The sequence below is a fragment of the Eublepharis macularius genome, chromosome 11 (genome assembly GCF_028583425.1).
Source record: "Eublepharis macularius isolate TG4126 chromosome 11, MPM_Emac_v1.0, whole genome shotgun sequence".
Classification (NCBI taxonomy): domain Eukaryota; kingdom Metazoa; phylum Chordata; class Lepidosauria; order Squamata; family Eublepharidae; genus Eublepharis; species Eublepharis macularius.
The window spans coordinates 26,228,376-26,246,248 of NC_072800.1; the positions used below are offsets into that span (position 1 = coordinate 26,228,376).

Here is a 17,873-nt window from a genome sequence, read left to right on the forward strand (position 1 = left end):
TAACTCCTCTATCACCCAGATGGCAAAAACTACAATACATAAGCTAAAACTCTCTTTTTAGGGGTGTTCAAAATTCCATTTTTAGAAAACTAAGGCTTTACACTTTTAAATTTCATAAACATGCAAACAGTGCTAGGTTATCTGCCAGCTAAGCCATAAACGATACATTTTATATCATTAAACAGTAAAATAAGTTTAGATTTCATAAAGGGGAAAAGAGCAAGAGTCCAGGTGCACCTATAAGACTAGACTAAACACAAAAGGGAGGTCTCCAATGCAATAGCAATGTATGAGCAGTCACCTAGGACGGCAGGGAGGCCGGATACACTACACGGTGTGCAATAAATTCCTTACAAATAAATTCCATGTAAGGAATTTATTGCACACCGTGTAGTGTATCCGGCCTCCCTGCAGTCCTAGGTGACTGCTCATACATTGCTAGCACCTATAAGACTAACAAAATTAGTGGTAGAATATGAGCTTTCATGAGCCACAGCTCACTTCTTCAGCTGTGGCTCCCGAAAGCTCATACCCTACCATTAATTTTGTTAGTCTTATAGGCGCTACTGGACTCTTGCTCTTTTCCATTGCTACAGACAAACTAACACGGCTACTCATCTTGATAGGTTTCATAAAGTATTGCATATATTTCAAGCCCCCCTCAAATTTCCATCCCTTACTTTAAAAAAACAAAAACAAAAAAAACCCTGTCTCCCTCAGGGCTTAAAAATTTCTGGAAACGTTACCTCTCTAGGTGAAATAAAAAGATATTTGATATATAATATAGCATATAATATAGTATCAGAAAATATAGAGACCCCTACACATCTTAGTTTACATTTATATACACATATATGCATAGCTTAATGGCCTAAAGCTCTTCTGGGATGTTTACCCAAGACCAGGGCTTTTTTTCTGGGAAAAGAGGTGGTGGAACTCAGTGGGTTGCCCTCCGAGAAAATGGTCACATGGCTGGTGGCCCCACCCCCTGATCTCCAGACAGAGGGGAGTTTAGAGGGCAATCTAAACTCCCCTCTGTCTGGAGATCAGGGGGTGGGGCCACCAGTCATGTGACCATTTTCAAGAGGTTCCGGAACTCCATTCCACCACGTTCCCCCTGAAAAAAAGCCCTGCCTAAGACTTAAAAAAGCCCCTGATATATAGGAGGCTACCAGAAGGAGGGGACATGGCTTAGGAATCGCACAGACATGCACTGCCTGCCAAAGTTCAGAGAACCAACCCCTAGACATTCAGATAGCACGAGATGAGGAAAACGCCATTCTCTGCCTAAGACAGTGGAGACCCACTAACAGTAACAATAGGCCATGTGCTACACAGACCAATCGTCTCTCTATAAGGCAGCTTATAAGGCTATGCAAAATTAGCTATTGCATCACACCATCTGAAGGGGGCAGCATCAGACTAGGTGATTTCTCCATCAAGATCCAAAGAGTTACTTAGGTACATCCAAGCGCTTGCATGTGTCTTTTCACCTTCTTTGAAAAGCACGCTTTCTCACATGCACGCTGCAGCATCACAAAGTGCTTTGAAACTGGATCCCTTAGCACAGCTCTATTCAAGAAGCATAAGCACAAAGCATCTTATTTGTGCAGTTGCACAGATCTCTGGATCTTGGCCTTCTTCAAATGCCCACAATTCTAGTAGCTAATCATCATATCCAGTGGAGAAGAAAGCAGAGGGGCTTGTGGCTGTTGACTTGGATCTTCTGTCTCTCCGGTGACAATGGAGCTTTCCTCTGGCTGAAGGAGCTTTCTGACAACGGAAGAGGCTCCTTCTGCTGGCAGAAAGCTCCACCATCAGTGGAATGCCATCATAGGATCCAAGTCTCTATGTGCACTCACATGGCAATAAGCAGAAAGACTGCCCAGTCAAAGTTGGGAACCAAACTGTGTTCCTCTGACATGAGGCACTGTGAAGCAAGGGTTGTGGGAATCACTTATGTGCAGCACCATTCAGAGTCAATAGGGAGTCATGTTGCTAATCACAGAGTTGTGCTTGCATTGCTCTACAAACAAATTAAAAATACCTTTTCCAGTGCATCTCTGTCAACCAACTCCTGCACAGCCAAAAGCTTGATGCTATAAGGGAGAGAAACACAGAAAATGCGTCATTTGAAATCACATCCAACTAGTACATGGAAGTACAAAAACATTATGTAGTAAATTAGCCACAGTTTACACAAGTCTAGATGCACCACAGTCAACAGATCTACATCAGTACAACCAGGCACTGAACAGCTTCATTTACGCTACCTTGCAAATATTTGTGTGCTTTGTGGGACACAGATGCTGCTGCTTGCTCTATTTAAAGTAGATAGAGCTCATGCAAACTGATTTCTTCCCCATAATAATTCTACCAAAAGCCAGTACATAAGACCCAATAGCAGCGAGCTGTGTAGTACTTTGCGCAGGACAGCTTTTGGAATGGCAAGATCCTATGTCCTGCCTTGCAGAATCAGGAAAAGGGTCCATCTAGTGAGGCTTTCAGTAACTAACTGGGAAACTTTGAGTAGTTCATCTAGGTGGTAACATCACCTGGTATTTGTGCCACTCATCAAGCACCAGAGCTACGCTGCCTTTGAACACAGAGGTGCCATTGACCTGTCGTAGAAATCAATATACCCATCTCCTATGAATGCCATCTAAGCTACTGGACAAGCACCTCATCTTGTACTAACAAAACCCACAAAAGCACACCAGCCAATCCCCAATACCACCATCATCAGAAATGTTCCACTAGTCAACAAAAGCCAATGGACGGACACAATCGTATCCATCATTACTTCAACAGGCCGCTCTACAAAAAAACCACCTTACTGCCCAATTAACCAGTCCGTTGACATTTTATTGAAACATATGCATCTTGGAAAATGTACAAGTCACTCTAAAAAGTCTATTTCTGTGTCAAAGCACAAACTCAAATCATACAGCAAAAACTAAAGAGAGGGAAAAGTTCAAGGAAGGCCTTTTGACTTGTATAAATAAGGTGGAGGACACGTTTACATAGTTTGAAGTTCATCTGCAACCTTTAGCTTGTGTGTTAATATAGCTGGATGCTGCAAAACACAAGAGAAAGAAGACAGAAATAAGATGGCCTCTCTGTCTGTTGTTCCCTTTAGCCAGGTTTCTGTGCTGACTAACAGAAAGCAGGAGATTTCTAAAGAGGCATAATCACCAAGCCAGGATTTATAGCACTGCATTGTGAAGGAGAGATCAATTTGTCTAAATGGTAGCTGGCAACCTGGCACCAGTGCCTGTTGTAGAAAGCAGAACGGATTGGACATCCTCCGTGACTTTTACAGGACTTGAGGTGCAATTGCTCTAAAAATAGGAGGTAGTTATTGCTGTCTGTTCGATACACTGCACTTTCCCAAGGACTACAAAGGTGGGCTTTTAAAAAAAATAAAACAGAATTATTGAGTGCTCCTTATATAGCCAGCCGTGGAGCAACAATCATCCACAGCACAGGAACGACAAGGAATAAAACCTGCACTGAGCCTTAAACTGGCAACCTTAAACTGTGTATCAGGCCGGGATTGAATTTGTGCATCATCAACCACAGGGCTTTTTTTCAGCAGGAACGCGGTGGAACGGAGTTCCGGAACCTAAATGGTCACATGGCTGGTGGCCCCGCCCCCTGATCTCCAGAGAGAGGGGAGTTTAGATTGCCCTCCACGCTGCCAAGCGGCACACAGGGCAATCTAAACTCCCCTTTGTCTGGAGATCAGGGGGCGGGGCCACCGGCCATGTGACCATTTTCTCCGTGGGCATCCCACTGAGTTCCACCACCTCTTTTCCCAGAAAAAAAAGCCCCGATTCAACCATTTCTGGCTAAAGAAAGAACTTACAAACAGACCAGTCAAACTGGCAAGGAGGCCGTAGTAATCCAGAGCAGATCCGGTGGTACCTCTGGACCTTCTTGCTCATCCTTGCTGTGTTCTCTGAGCAAACAGCCAACTGCACTCGCTGCTCTTTGTTGGACTGGGTTGCTTTTGTGTCGCTCACATCTCAGCATGAGCCAGGAGTGACAGTAAGTTGCAGAAAGGCAAGTTTACACTCGCACTTCCTTGCACTCCCCAGTAGGGCTCTTGCCAGTTTGCCTAATACCACGTTCTCTCCACTCCAATGCCTTTGCCAGAATGTTTGTTTTAAGTAAAATAAAGAGATCTGAAAAAGCAGAATGTGTTTTTTCATTTGCCATATTCCTTTCTGGAGTCGTTCCTCATTCACTTCTATGCATACAGACCGATCTATATTACATGTTCTTTCCCTTGTACCCCCATCACCAAGTTTAACAGTTACCAATAACTCTGGTTTGAATACAAGAAGCGGACCACTCCCAGCGTGGAGCACACAGAGCAGGACTCCGTTGCTTCCTCCTGCTGTTCAGCCCACTGGCCTCCTGAATTTTTTTTGCTGGGGAGGGCATCAGTGGACCTTTAGGAATAGCACCAGGGGGGGGGAAGCAAAAAGGGAAAATTGGCACCCTCTCTTCTGAAAATGAAAGTACGCTTATCTTTGGCAAGGTATGGCTGGACACAAACGTCTCTTCCTTTCTTTGCACCCCCTTTCCTCACCAGTCTCTGAGGTTTTTTATGCCAACAGTATTTTGTCAAAATTCTGGGCACTTGAGGAGTTCATAAAATATTCCGTAATAATTTCCCAGCTGAACCAATAGCCAAGGAAGACGGATTGAAGTCAACATTCTGACAGCTGGCCACGATGGAAATTTCGAACACTGTAGTAGTCTGTTTACTTTAGGCTTTTCTTCTTTTGTCAAGTTTATTTGATTCATGGGGCAAATTTTCCAATGAGTATTTTTGGTGGTGTGCTTTAATACAATCTCTTATTTGTCTCTGTAAGGCCATAGAGTTGCCGTAGACTTCAAGTTTTGATGCATAGATTTCTGCCACCACCCCATGCCTTTTCAACTTTTGTTCTGTACCTCCTAACTAAAGAACAGCATGTACCTTGAATGGACCATTGAATCCAGAGTGACCCTAACACAGCACAATATACTTGTTTGTTCACCCTACTACAGCAATCGTAAAGCTTTGACATAGTGAGAATTCCTACTTAAACCAAAAGACCCAGGGAGCATGGCCAAGTACCTCTAAGCATAATGGCAAAACAAGGACTCCTGAGCTAAACTGTGCCAGACCAAGCCCATCTAAGGAGGAGGGAGCAGTCAGAAACCTCTGCACAGTTCCAGGAGTTGGATCCAACCAGGTCTTCCACTAGTGAAAAAGGAAGGAGGGGTCCCCTTTGACCACCAAAGGCTATGCTGGGGATTGTGGGACCTGCTTGGACAAAAGCTGTGTGGGGTGGGGTCTGTCGTGAGAACTGGATTAGGGTGATACTGAGCAAAAAAGGTGGCCAGACCCAACCCAAAGGTGTCTAACACATGAGAAACCCGTATTAATCAGGAATCAACACACTGTGTGTGGATTCAGACAGCCATCTCGCTGCACACCAACACTTGATTTGTACTAAAATGCTACTTGCAACATGGTAGAAAAATATAGAGAAACCCACACTTAAAAGCACATCTGTCTCTATCCATCCATCTACTGTCAAACAGATAGTGAAAATGCCTAATAATCAGTGTTGTACTGACTACAAAAGACGCAATTTTGGACCAACCTATATAGATAAGAAATGGATGGGAGGGGAGTCTCCTCCTCCCCCATCTCAGCAATTGCTTGTGCTTCTGCTTCTACCTCTGCTTCAGTTTGGGAATCCTGACTCTCATGGCTACACTAGATACACACACACAAACACGCACATTAAAATTTTCACACAGCATGTGAGATTGGCAGGAAAGACACCGAGATTCTTGTTCCTTCTCTCATGAGAAAAGGCTCAAGAAGTGGCCACAGATCTAAGTACACACACTTGGGGAAATTAGGCACTGATTGATCGGTAGAATTTGGTGGCTTCCACTGACACATTAGTACCCCTATGACAGGGGTGGCCAAACTGCGGCTTGGGAGCCACATGTGACTCTTCTAGACATATTGTGTGGCTCCCGGAGGTCTCTGAGTATCGCTGTGGCCATACATTTTATTTTAGTCTAGTTTATTTCCCTCCCTCCCTTTCCTCCTTTCTTTCCATGTCTTTCCCTCCCTTTCCATGTCTTTTCCTCCCTTTTCCTTTTTCCCTTCCTTCCTTCTTTCTTTCCATGTCTTTCATATTTTCAATAAAAATGTTGGGGTTGCCAGGTCTGACTCAGAAAATATCTGGGGACTTTGGGGGTGAAGCCAAGCAAGAATATGACGTGACTTTTGAGATGTCACTTCCAAGTCAAAGGCCAGGTGATGGCTCTTCCCAAGCTCCACCCCTTCCGATGATGTCACTTCCAGCATACAGCACCAAAACCCCACCCCTTTCTGTGATGTCACTTTCAGGACACTCCCCCAAACCCACCTCCTCATCTGAAGTCACTTCGATGCATCATGTCTTGCGGCTCTCAAACATCTGACGTTTATTCTATGTGGCTCTTACATTAAGCAAGTTTGGTCACCCCTGCTCTATTATATGTAACAGGATTTTTCCTTGTGGCAAGACACACGATCTGTCCACCAATTAATGAAGAATCCCTAACAGCAAATTATGCATGGAAGATGTATAGAAAAGAGGTAAGTCTTCCAATGAATCATGGACAAATAGAAATAATGCCATCCTCTGGAAAGAAGATGGTTTGGATCCAGACTATCCTTTTCTGCTCACGTAAGATACTTCTGCCAATGGAACACAAAGTTCCTACCCTACCCTCTCTCACAACAGCCCTCTGATCTTTCCAAAATGCTGGTCCTCAGAAACAGGGAATTGGTGGAAGTTACCCCACCCCTTCCGTTGGCAGAAAATTTAGACTGGAACCAACCCAATGCTTTGAAAATGATCCAAAGTTTTAGCAAAGGGATATTTTTTAAAAAACCTTATAGCTTTGTTTTCAGTCAACATCATGACTAAAATAATCAGACGCTGAATGAATGAATGTACTATTGAACATAAATGAATGTACTATTGAACATAACTTTACTTTCACAGAAAAGTAAATTGCATCAATCACCCCTCGCAGAAAACCTGAGTTTTGTTTCAATACAGAAGCATATAACGTACAGCATTACCAGGATTCCTCTCCTGACGCTGGCATGTACTGCAAGGGTCTTATTTCTTTTCTAAAATAAAGAGATGTATTCAACTTGTGACAGGTTGCAAAAATAAGGCTACAGGTCGCAATCCCAACAGACCTCCTGTGTCATCCTTGCCTAGTGTATCTCATAACCAGTTTTGACAATGACTCCCATCTTTCCTCTCTGCCCTCAGCCTTTTAATGGACCCATATGTTCCGCTCAAAGCCAGAGATACATTTGATCAACTTTGTTCTATTTTTCAATTGGAAGCTACTATTTTTTTCCTTCTTCCCAGAAGGCTGAGGTGGCACCACCTAATCAAATCAAGCCTGTAGTACATCCTGCTGGTGAACAGACAAGCATCATTGCTTGAAATATCCTCCCCGCCTTAACATACAAGTTGACGAGGAATTCTGAGACTTCACACATTATTTGTGATATTTTGGTCAGTCCTATAAAAAGCATTATATGACTTTTGTTCAGAATTCACTGGTTTCTCTGTGGCCTTTATAGCGGGTAATGTTTTTGGTGTGTGTGTGTGAGAGAGAGAGAGTGCACGCACACATTTTCCTAATGCAATTGCATCAATGAAATAACTGAAAGTATTATCTTTCAACCCAGCGCTGATTAAATTTGCCCTCATATTACAAAGAGATGGCTTACAGGCAGTTAATATAACAAAAGGAAATATGATGGGTTTTACTGTGCTGAAGTTAAAATGCAATTGGCTTTTTTGACTGCATGCACCGGGAGAATGTTATTGCTTCTGTGAGGTGAATTGTTCAGCGTATTTTGCCCCAGGCTGGTAATGATGAACTTTTGTGCCAGCTAACGTACTTGCTGAGAGGTTCCTCCTAAGTTGTTACTTCAGCAGTACTGCCAAATTCCTGCCAGTCTCAACCTTAGGAAATGATAACAGGGCCAGGTTAACTTTCTCTGTACATAATCCCAATCTGGTTTATGCTACTGTAAAAAAAGCAGAGGCCACTTTAACTAGACCATAGAAACGGACTGCCCTTCAGAATGACAGCTAATGTTAATAAAACCAGACATGACTTTTCTCTCTGCTCCTTTCAAAATTCTACTTATGGAGCTTGGTAGATTGAGAATACTGAAGGATGAAGAAGAACATAAAGAAAAGATTAATTATACCTTTCCTGCAGGCAAAGAGACTTACCCAGTGCCTAGAGTGCCATTTGAGAGAGGAGCAAGATTTGAGTTCAGTGGCACCTTAAAGCCCAACAAAATTTCCAGGGTATAAGCTTTCAAGTTCCTATTTGTACCTGATGAAGGGAGCTTTGATTCTCAAAAGCTTATATTCTGGAAATCTTGTTGGCCTTTAAGGTGCCACTTAGGGTTGCCAACCTCCAGGTCTTTACTGGAGTTCTCCTGGAATTACAATTGATCTCCAGGCAACAGAGATCAGTTCCTCTGGAGAAAATGGTTGCTTTGGAGAGTAGACTATATGGCATTATACCCTCCTGAGGTCCTTCCCCTCCAAAAAACTCCACCCTCTCCAACTCTACCCTCTCCAGCTCCACCCCAAAAATCTCCAGGTATTTCCCAACCCAAAGGAGGTAACCCTACTGCCACTGCACCTGAATCTTGCCAGTCTACTGCAGGCCAACATAGCTACCCACCTGAAATTATTTATTTTAGAGAGGGTGGCATAGTAGCCTTGACAAACAGAACTCCTGTTTCTCCACCCAGACAGCTCGGTTTTTGGCTGAAGTTAGGAGAAGCAGGTGATCAGTGTCAGTGACTGAAGCAAGGAAACATTGATCTAAAGTAACGGCACCCAAGTGATCAAGAACAGAGTAGAGGTGAGAGAAACCAGTGAGGTATTTTAGAAGAGTTGGTTATTGGTCAGGCAACCAGTGCAGCTAATGTTCTATATGTGCTGTACCTGAGGGTTCGTTGAACCCCCAAGAACAAAATTATGAGGAAGTTACAAGACGAGAGTCCTACTCCACAAAGTCCCTGGGTGGTTGGATACTTTCCACCAGGTTTCAGCTTCTCTGAATTAAATGTTGCTTAATCCCCTCTCATCTAAGTTGGCAACTGTGACCTCAAACCACTGGCACATGTGCTTGTTTAAATGGGGAATCAGCTTTGGAACCATGCTACCCTTGGAAGTTTTCCACTGGTGTGAATAATTCCACTTTCTCCTTTCATGGCCAGCCTTAACTATGATTAAGTGGCAAGGACAGGGCTTTTTTTCAGGGGGAACGTGGGGGAACGGAGTTCCGGAACCTCTTGAAAATGGTCACATGGCTGGTGGCCCCGCCCCCTGATCTCCAGACAGAGGGGAGTTTAGATTGATCTCTGCGCAGCCAAGCGGCGCAGAGGGCAAGCTAACCTCCCCTCTATCTGGAGATCAGGGGGTGGGGCCACCAGCCATGTGACCATTATCTCCAAGGGCAACCCACTGAGTTCCACCACCTCTTTTCCCAGAAAGAAAGCCCTGGGTAAGGATATGCACATTTATTCAAAGACTTTTTGCCCATGAAAACATGGACTTAATGTGGTTTACAAATAAAAAGCTGCATAAAAACCAAGTACTATAGCATTAACTCAGTTCATAAGAGCTCGATATCACAGGCTGAGTCTAATTAGCAGGAAACCAGTGTTATGTTCGCACTGGGCTTTTTTCTAATTACAGTACATCCTTCTATTAAAACCAAGCCCTACCGTTTTAGCTAATTTAACCCAGATTTGTTTGCTATTACATTAACACAGGGAATGAATCCTGTCTCACTGGAGTTAACTTGTTTTCTAATTATGGGAAACGCACTGCATTATAAATGTAGTATCAATTTTGTATAAATCTTGAGGGCATACTACAGGAGCCATCAGGTTTCTTAAAGCTTTTGCTGCACAGGGTATATTAGGAATATCATTTTCCACTCTCTTTACAGAGCTATTTAAATTTGATTTGGATGAAGCATGTAACAAATAAAATTCTCTCTATTGGAAGAAGTAAGGCTAACATTGAAAACAAAGATCTGAGGTTCATAATAAAAACAGTTGGCTTATAATTTCCAAATAAAGAACACGATTATTTTGCAAATAAACAATCTTGTGTGTGCTTGGCTCCTTTGCTTTGTTTTTCTAATTTCCTCCATGGATTATGCTTTGATGACGAGAAGCACCATTTCCTCTCTCTGTGCCTCGCTGCTTCAACAGAAGGACTGGCTAGCCCTTTATTTTTATAGCATGTGTGCGTGTGTGTAAAATAAATGCACAATCAAAAAAGTAGTCAATGGTTTATCACTATTTCTTGACACAAAAACAAAACTAAAAATAAAATTAAGGAGCTGTGAGAGGAACTCGGAAATAGAAGGGGTTGTTGCTTTTAGGGATTTATCATTTGAGGAGCTTAATCCTGCATCTTTGCCAAACAGCTTTAAACCCTAAGCAATCAAAAGTAATTTAATGTCATTTGATTCCCTGCTTCCACGGAAGCCCTTTGCCAAATCCAAGACAGGGCTTTCAGCAAGAAAACTTTCATCTCGCATTCCTTCTCAACAATGTTATGCTCCCTAGACTATCTTCTGACACTCTTTCATGTTCCAGTGTTTCAAATATCATATTCTAGGACACAGCAGACTCCTGAATTAGGTTTTGTATCTGAAATAGAGGACACCAGCCAGCACATATGAGGGCTGCTTCGCACATTGTTGATTCCCTATACGGAAAATACCTCCACATGTATAAAAGAGTGGGAAACCTGCCTGGTGTATTATGAGGGCAGATGTGCAGTTTTTGCCTGTGTAGTCAAGATATACAGCCACAGTTGACTGTTGCTTCACAGTGCTTTTACAAAGAATATACACACAATCATCAGCTTTGATGAAAATCAGCCACATCCCTATTACAGCAAAGTAAAACGTAGGTGTTGGTCCATAGCAAAATTGTAAAATACAAAAGGCACATAATTCCTTTTATTCCAAACAACTAAACACCACAATACACTGTGCAAACTTTGGGTTTTGGACTGTCCTGTGGACCAAGGGAACTATCTGTATTTTTGAGAATTTGGGAATTTTTTAAAAAAAGAACACTTCAATTGCAGGAAGAAAAATGCGGGAGGTTTCACTAGTACTGCAACAATTTGGCTTATACTAGCCTCTTTGCTTGCTGGATAAAGTAGAATCATAAGGACTACTATGTTTTCCCCCTTTGCTCTCAGTCTTTTAAGAGACCTGTACATTCTACTTGATATGAGAAAGATATTTGATCTACTACTGGTTGGTATGCTTTCAGTTAAATGGCTTCCATGTTTTGCTTCTTGTTCTCAGCATGCCAAGGGCGATACCTGATGTGCTCACTGAGGCCAACAAAGCGTTCTATACAGGATGCTGACAAGAGGTCTTAATATCATGGCCTGAAAAATCCTTTTATTTCCTCCTGCTTTTGTAATAATGTCCAGACTGATGAAGAATTCTGCAGAACCCGAAAGCTTGTGCATTGTGTTGTGCGATGTGGTCAATCTTAACGAAAGGTATTATGTGGCTTTTGGCTCTGGACCCTGCCATCAATATTTCTCCTAGAGCTTTCCCAAGTGTTACATACAGAGCAGTTTTATTTCTCTCGTAAACACTACACAAGTAGGTCTGCTGCCTTTTTCTCTGGCCTGGCTCCTCCACTTTTAACAGCACATGACAACAATGCAATGAAGCAAGTGAAGCTGCTTTTAGGCAGGACCATGGCTCAGCGTAGACCATCTGTGTTGCATGCAGAAGAGCCTATGTTTTGTCCACGGCATCTTCAGGTAGAAGGACCAGGTAGTAGGTGATGTGAAAGACCTCTGCCTGAGACCCTGGAAAGCTGCTGCCAGTCTGAGTAGGCAATACTGACTTTGATGGACCAATGGTCTGGCCCAGACAGAGGCAGCCACACATATTCAAGCTTTTCTTAGGAGGGAGGCAAAGTGAGCCTTTGTTGTATAGTGGGAACAGTATCGGATTAGGATCTGGGAGACCTAAGTTTGAATCCCCACTCTTCCACGGAAGCCTGCTGGGTAACTCTGGACCTGTCAGACACATTCAGCCTAACTTATCTCACAGAACTGTCTGAGGATAATGGAGGGCATAAGGATATGTAAGGTGCTTTAGGTCCCCATGAGGGAGAAAGGTGGGGTATAAACACTGATGACGCAAGGGTTTCTGGCGCCTGTGGCAACCCTCCACATGCGCGCACACAGCGCACGCCACAGACTGCATGATGACATCATCACGCGATAACATCATCACGCAGCACAAGCCGGCGGCATTCGCTGGCGGATGGCTGGGGTGGCGGGTGGAGGCTGCTCCGCGCTCCGCAAGCCGCCCCGGCAGTGGCTCGTGACTGCTGCACCCGGCTGGGGGAGTGTGGCGGCGGCATGGCGCTGGCTGGTTGCAGCAGCTGCGGGCCAGCCACGCCAGCTCCGCAGCGCGCGCCTCTGCCCCCAACACCCCCTCCGCCGCCTCTCCGGTGCCCTCGTGCCCTGAGGCCACCACCTACCTGGCCTCAATGGGCGCGCCGGCCCTGGGTATAAATGAAGTAAATAAAAAAATGGCAAATCCAACCTGGAAGTGAATTAGGCTGAGCAACAGAGACTTTTCTGAAATCACCACCCAGAAGGTTTAACGGCTGAACAGTGACCTGATTGTGGGTTTTCAACAATCAAACACAATACCCTTTCCTCTGTGCCGCACTGGCCCAAGCAATACGGTATTTCAGGGGAAACTCTCTCATGACATTTACATTTACACTCCAGCAGTGATGGTCAATCTACATACTAGAGGCCACCAAAACCCATTTCTTTGTGGATCACCCTGCATAGAGCAGCTTGCTACAGAAACAGTCTCTGTCACTTGGACTGCTTCCATATATCCAGTGCCACCAAATATTCTTACAAGCTACGGCCTGGACCTTCTTAGACCATGTGTGTGAGAAATGGCCTAAGGTGCCTCATGTAGCACAGTACCTGAATTTGGTCTTGAGTTTGGCCTCTACCAGGATGGGAGAACAAATGGAAACTCTGTGCACACTACTCTGAGATTTATCTTGAAGAAAAAACAAGATGGAAATATAGCTACATTCACAAAATCAAAAAGATTGCAAGCCAACACAAAGTGAGAGTCGACATTAACATTTTCAGCTGAAGCATCATTAGAAACAAAAACTGGGAACACAAATCCATTTTTTCTTCATAATTTGCAGGCACTTTTAAAGAAGCGACTAGAACCACACGTGCCATTTTTCTTTAATGAGTCCATGTGTTCCTTTAGATAGGACTTTATAAATTTCCCAAGCATCGTATTCATTTCATGTTGGAGCTAGCTGTGTGACTGTGTAAAAAAACCACAGCGGGGGATATTAAGCTTGTAGGCCATTCTTAGTGCTCTTTTATAATTTTCTAAAACCACAAAGTAAACCAGGTGATTTTCTCATTGGGAGGCAGCTGTTTCTCCCACCATATAACAAAGGAGTTTAACGGTGCTGTAGGAAATTCAAGCTTCAGAGCAACCACACAGACCTGGCTTTGTATATTACATGTCATTGCCTCCACTGCTTCAGATCAAAAGGGCTTGATACTCAATATATAAACATTCAAGGAGTTGTTTTAGTATGTGTAATTCTAATCCAGAGTACATTCATTTTCCTTCAGAATCTATACTACTTAAACCAAATGATTTCTCTAAAGCAGCGCATTGGGAGATGCCAACAGCTTCTCCATACACACCCTATAAAGCTGTACAAACTGGGACTGGCCACTGATAATATAGTTGACTCAAACTTATGTTACAGGAGGAGCCGTAAAAGTTATCTGTTTGCTAAAGTTTTCTCCCCATAGGGAATAGTATGCTTAGAAAACACCCAATGGGGTTTGTTAGAACCTAGAAATCATCTTTTATAATCTATATAATCAGATAATAATTTCTAAAGGAGGATGCTTTCCTCTCTGGAGAGATGTAAAGAACTGGACTGGAAATGAGGCAGAGAGACGATGAGAACAGAAGGAAGGCTGAGAGTGGAAATAAAAACCATCTGGCCTTTCAGAGGTTTCACAAGCCCAGTTACAGTAAAATGGTGTGGAAATCCAAGAGGCTCCCTCAGCTGCACACATACAACCAGGACTAGTGAGACAAGTTATGGGTCAAAGAGAAACCACCTCACCCTTGGAACTGGCACCACAATGATTAAACAAGCCCCATCTAAAATGATCGGTACCATTTTCAGTCTAGGATTTGATTACGTCCCAGGAACATGAAAGTAGAGGAGTAAACTACCAGGTAATCTGCCGATTGTCTCACAAGAAGTGCACATAGACCACAAGGGACTAAGATTTCGAAGTGCAAGAACAGAGGGGGGGGAGCTCTCTTTCATGGGGAGCCCAGCAATAAAAACCAGTTTGGGACAGCAAGAACAGTTTGCATTTTTAGAATGTTCAGTTGTCTGTGAAGTCCTTAACCACATCAGTTCTTACCCTGTTAAATAGACTGGTATTAGCCCCATATCACAGTTGCTATTTACACATTACAAGGGACACAGGCTGGATCTGGTTTTCCTACCTTGTTTCAGAAATAGGTTGAAAGCTTTTCAGTTATAAGTTGAAGGTTGGGCACCACACAGTTGCCGCCTGTGTGGTGCCCAATTAAGAGCAGGACTGTAGTGGATGTGGAGATGGGGCACTGTTTTTCTAACGGGAACAGTTTGGGGGCACTATTAGGGGACATTAATGTATTCCTGGGGGTACATGTGGATTTCCCAGAGACAAATGTATGGAAGAGACTGAGGATGAGGGATGAAGCTCATCTAAGGTCCTTAGTGCGCTTGCAGTCAAGGTGAAATTTGAAACAGGAACGTGTTTATGTGCATACCAGACAGGTAAGCTTTTGCAGAAGTGCCCACAGATCAACAAAAGTGAGGATTAGCTGCAGCTCTATGATTCCTGCACCTGCTCACTTGCAGTCACTTCTCTGTTAATGCTTCCTTACCAAGGTTAAAGTGACTCGTGCAGACCACTTCTCAAGCCGCTTGCTATCAAGGGGATACCCTGGAGTAGGCCATAGTTGAAGGCTAAATTACAGTTCTGTAGAAACTGATAGAACAATAGTCATTCCCTGACCCCTGGGGGAGTTCTATGAAGTGGGCTAGGAACAGAGGCTTTTCAGCAAAAGACAAATGCCCAGAATTCTCCCAGGTGAAGTTTACAGAAGCTAAACAGGTATAAAAACAACAGACTGATTATTGTGTAGAAAGGTGCTTGGTTTCAGGACTCACCTATGCTCTCCCTGGTGTCGGTCATGATTCACCCTCTCTTTAGTACTGATGGCTGCCCTTATCACAGTAATAAAGAAAAAAGTCCTTCTGGTGACAGTCTCCAAACGGATCAATCTGATAAAGTTATCAGAATGAGTAAGGAAGGACACGCAGAAATTATATATGGCATCTCTGTATCAGAGCGTCCGTGATACTGTTAAAAACAAGAGTAACTCTATTGAGAGCTAAAGTGTATATCAAGTCAAAAGTTTCAGGTCTGTCAGCAGTCACACACAGCAACTGTTTTAGCTCAGCAAGATTCTGTTCTGTGAAAACCGAAAGCAACGGATTTCATCACTACCCTCTCAACAAGCTGTCGTGGGCAGAGCAGCTTAGCAACTCAAAACACAACACTGTCTGGTGTGGGCAAAGAGCGAGGGAAGGAGTTTCCTGTAGTGACTGAGCACAACTTAGCTCTGGAGCTCTCCCAGCCCCACCCACCTCACAGGGTGTTTTGTTGAGGGGATAATAATGACATACTTTGTAAATTGCTCTGAGTGGGCATTGAGTTGTCCTGAAGGGCGGTATGTAAATCGAATTATTATTATTATTATTAATAATAATAATAATAATTAGATCATTGGTCTATAAAAGTCAGCATTGTCTATTCTGGCTGGCAGCAGCTTGCCAGGCCTCAGGTCAAGGTCTTCCAGCATCACCTGACCTCTGCCCTTTGAACCAGAGATTGAACCTGGGCACTCCTGCATGCCAAGCAGACATTCCAGCACTGAGCTGTGGCCCCTCCCCCTGTGGGCATACAGATATGGGTCCTACTCCTATGAGAATTCAGTGGCACGTGTGAGCCATGCCATAGATAAATGGTAGCAGCTAGTAATACAAGCAAGCATCCTTATCACCTGTGTGTCAGATGCTGATAGGACAGGGGAATGATAATGTATTAATGTGTGGCTATGATGACATGATGGGGACAAGTGACTAAATACATGCTTATTCATGGTAATTAATCACAACATAATTGAGTGGGGTTAATCTTGAAAAACTGGAAACAGCTCCCCTTATGCTTTTATCCATCCTTTTCCTTTGAGGACTAACAGCAGTGCATGAGGGCAGGGTGGGGGTAATGACTGGCAAACCCAAAGAGAGAATTAATCCTCCTCCGGGATCCTTGTGCTGCTTCTATAGGCATTTAAAAAACATTCCACTCACTGATCTTCCAGCATCTTTTCTAATGGCTATTTATTTAAGTTTTTCTTCCCAACAGAGAACCTAAGTAACTTAACAACATTCTCCCTTCCTCTATTTTATCTAACATGCTTGTTAGTTAGGTTAGGGGGGGAGAGAGAATAGCCAAAAGTCACTCAGCAAGCTTCATAGGATAATCTGGATCCAAACCTGGTTTTCTAGATACTAGTGCACTGTGCTGCCCATACCACTATGCCCTTCATCTTCGTCTCACTGCCTTAGACAGAAGAGCCCCGTGGCACAGAGTGGTGAGCTGCAGTACAAGCTCTGCTCACAACCTGAGTTCGATCCTGGTGGAAGCTGGGTTCAGGTAGCCAGCTCAAGGTTGACTCAGCCTTCCATCCTTCTGAGTTTGGTAAAATGAGCACCCAGTTTCCTGGGGGTAAAGTGTAGATGACTGGGGAAGGCATTGGCAAACCACCCCATAACAAATTTGCCAAGAAAACATTGTGATGCGACATCCCCCCATGGGTCAGTAATGACTTGGTGCTTGCACAGGGGACTACCTTTACCTTTACCTTACCTTAGACTCAGAACTTAATCTCTGTGAAATAGCCTTGATATTTTATATCTCTATGCTAGGCATGACAGCATCCCTTGGCTCCAAATGCAAAACCTCAAGATTTCCCTTTTGGCTATTTGGCTCTAGGAAAAGCCTGCAGTTTGGGTCGCAGAGGAAGAGAAGAACCAGACCTCCAGCCCTGATAAGCAAATGCTTGAACAAAGCCTTACCACAAAATTAGTCTGATGTGAAAACTAAGTTTGAGTGAAACTTTTTAAAGAGTTTATACTCACCTTTGTACAGCCTCTGGTCACAGTGGTTTGTAACATATATGAAGCACAAGTTATTATAAAACATAATCTCTGTTCCTTAAAATGAAAATACACACATTAAATTTGTAAAACAAAAACAGAGTCTTTTATTGCCGCTCCATGACACATTATTCTCTTCTCCACTTCTTTAAAGTTGTCAGATCAGAGCAGACAAACATTCTTAAATCTAAAAGGTGCATATCAGAATAGTACAGATGAGAGCCACAAACTGTGTATACCCAGTTTCTCACAATCTCTCCCAATGGCCTCATTTAAGGTTCCTTTCTCAACAATCCCACAACCCTCATCATTCCCTCCTGCCTCTGTGGAACATGCACTGAAAGGAACAGAACAACAGCAAGGTAAGTTCACTTAGCACTGGAAAGGATTC

The 17,873-nt window shown here is 43.5% G+C and overlaps 1 protein-coding gene across 1 annotated transcript in view; it reads right to left on the bottom strand.

Moving 5' to 3' along the window:
* Nucleotides 1-17,873, bottom strand: part of EEPD1 (endonuclease/exonuclease/phosphatase family domain containing 1) — a 76,348-nt gene that overhangs the window by 31,837 nt on the left and 26,638 nt on the right. Inside the window, exon 2 of the mRNA XM_054991426.1 lies at nucleotides 2,048-2,099. Coding sequence (XP_054847401.1) covers nucleotides 2,048-2,099 — 52 coding nt within the window. The remainder of the gene's footprint in view (nucleotides 1-2,047; nucleotides 2,100-17,873) is intronic.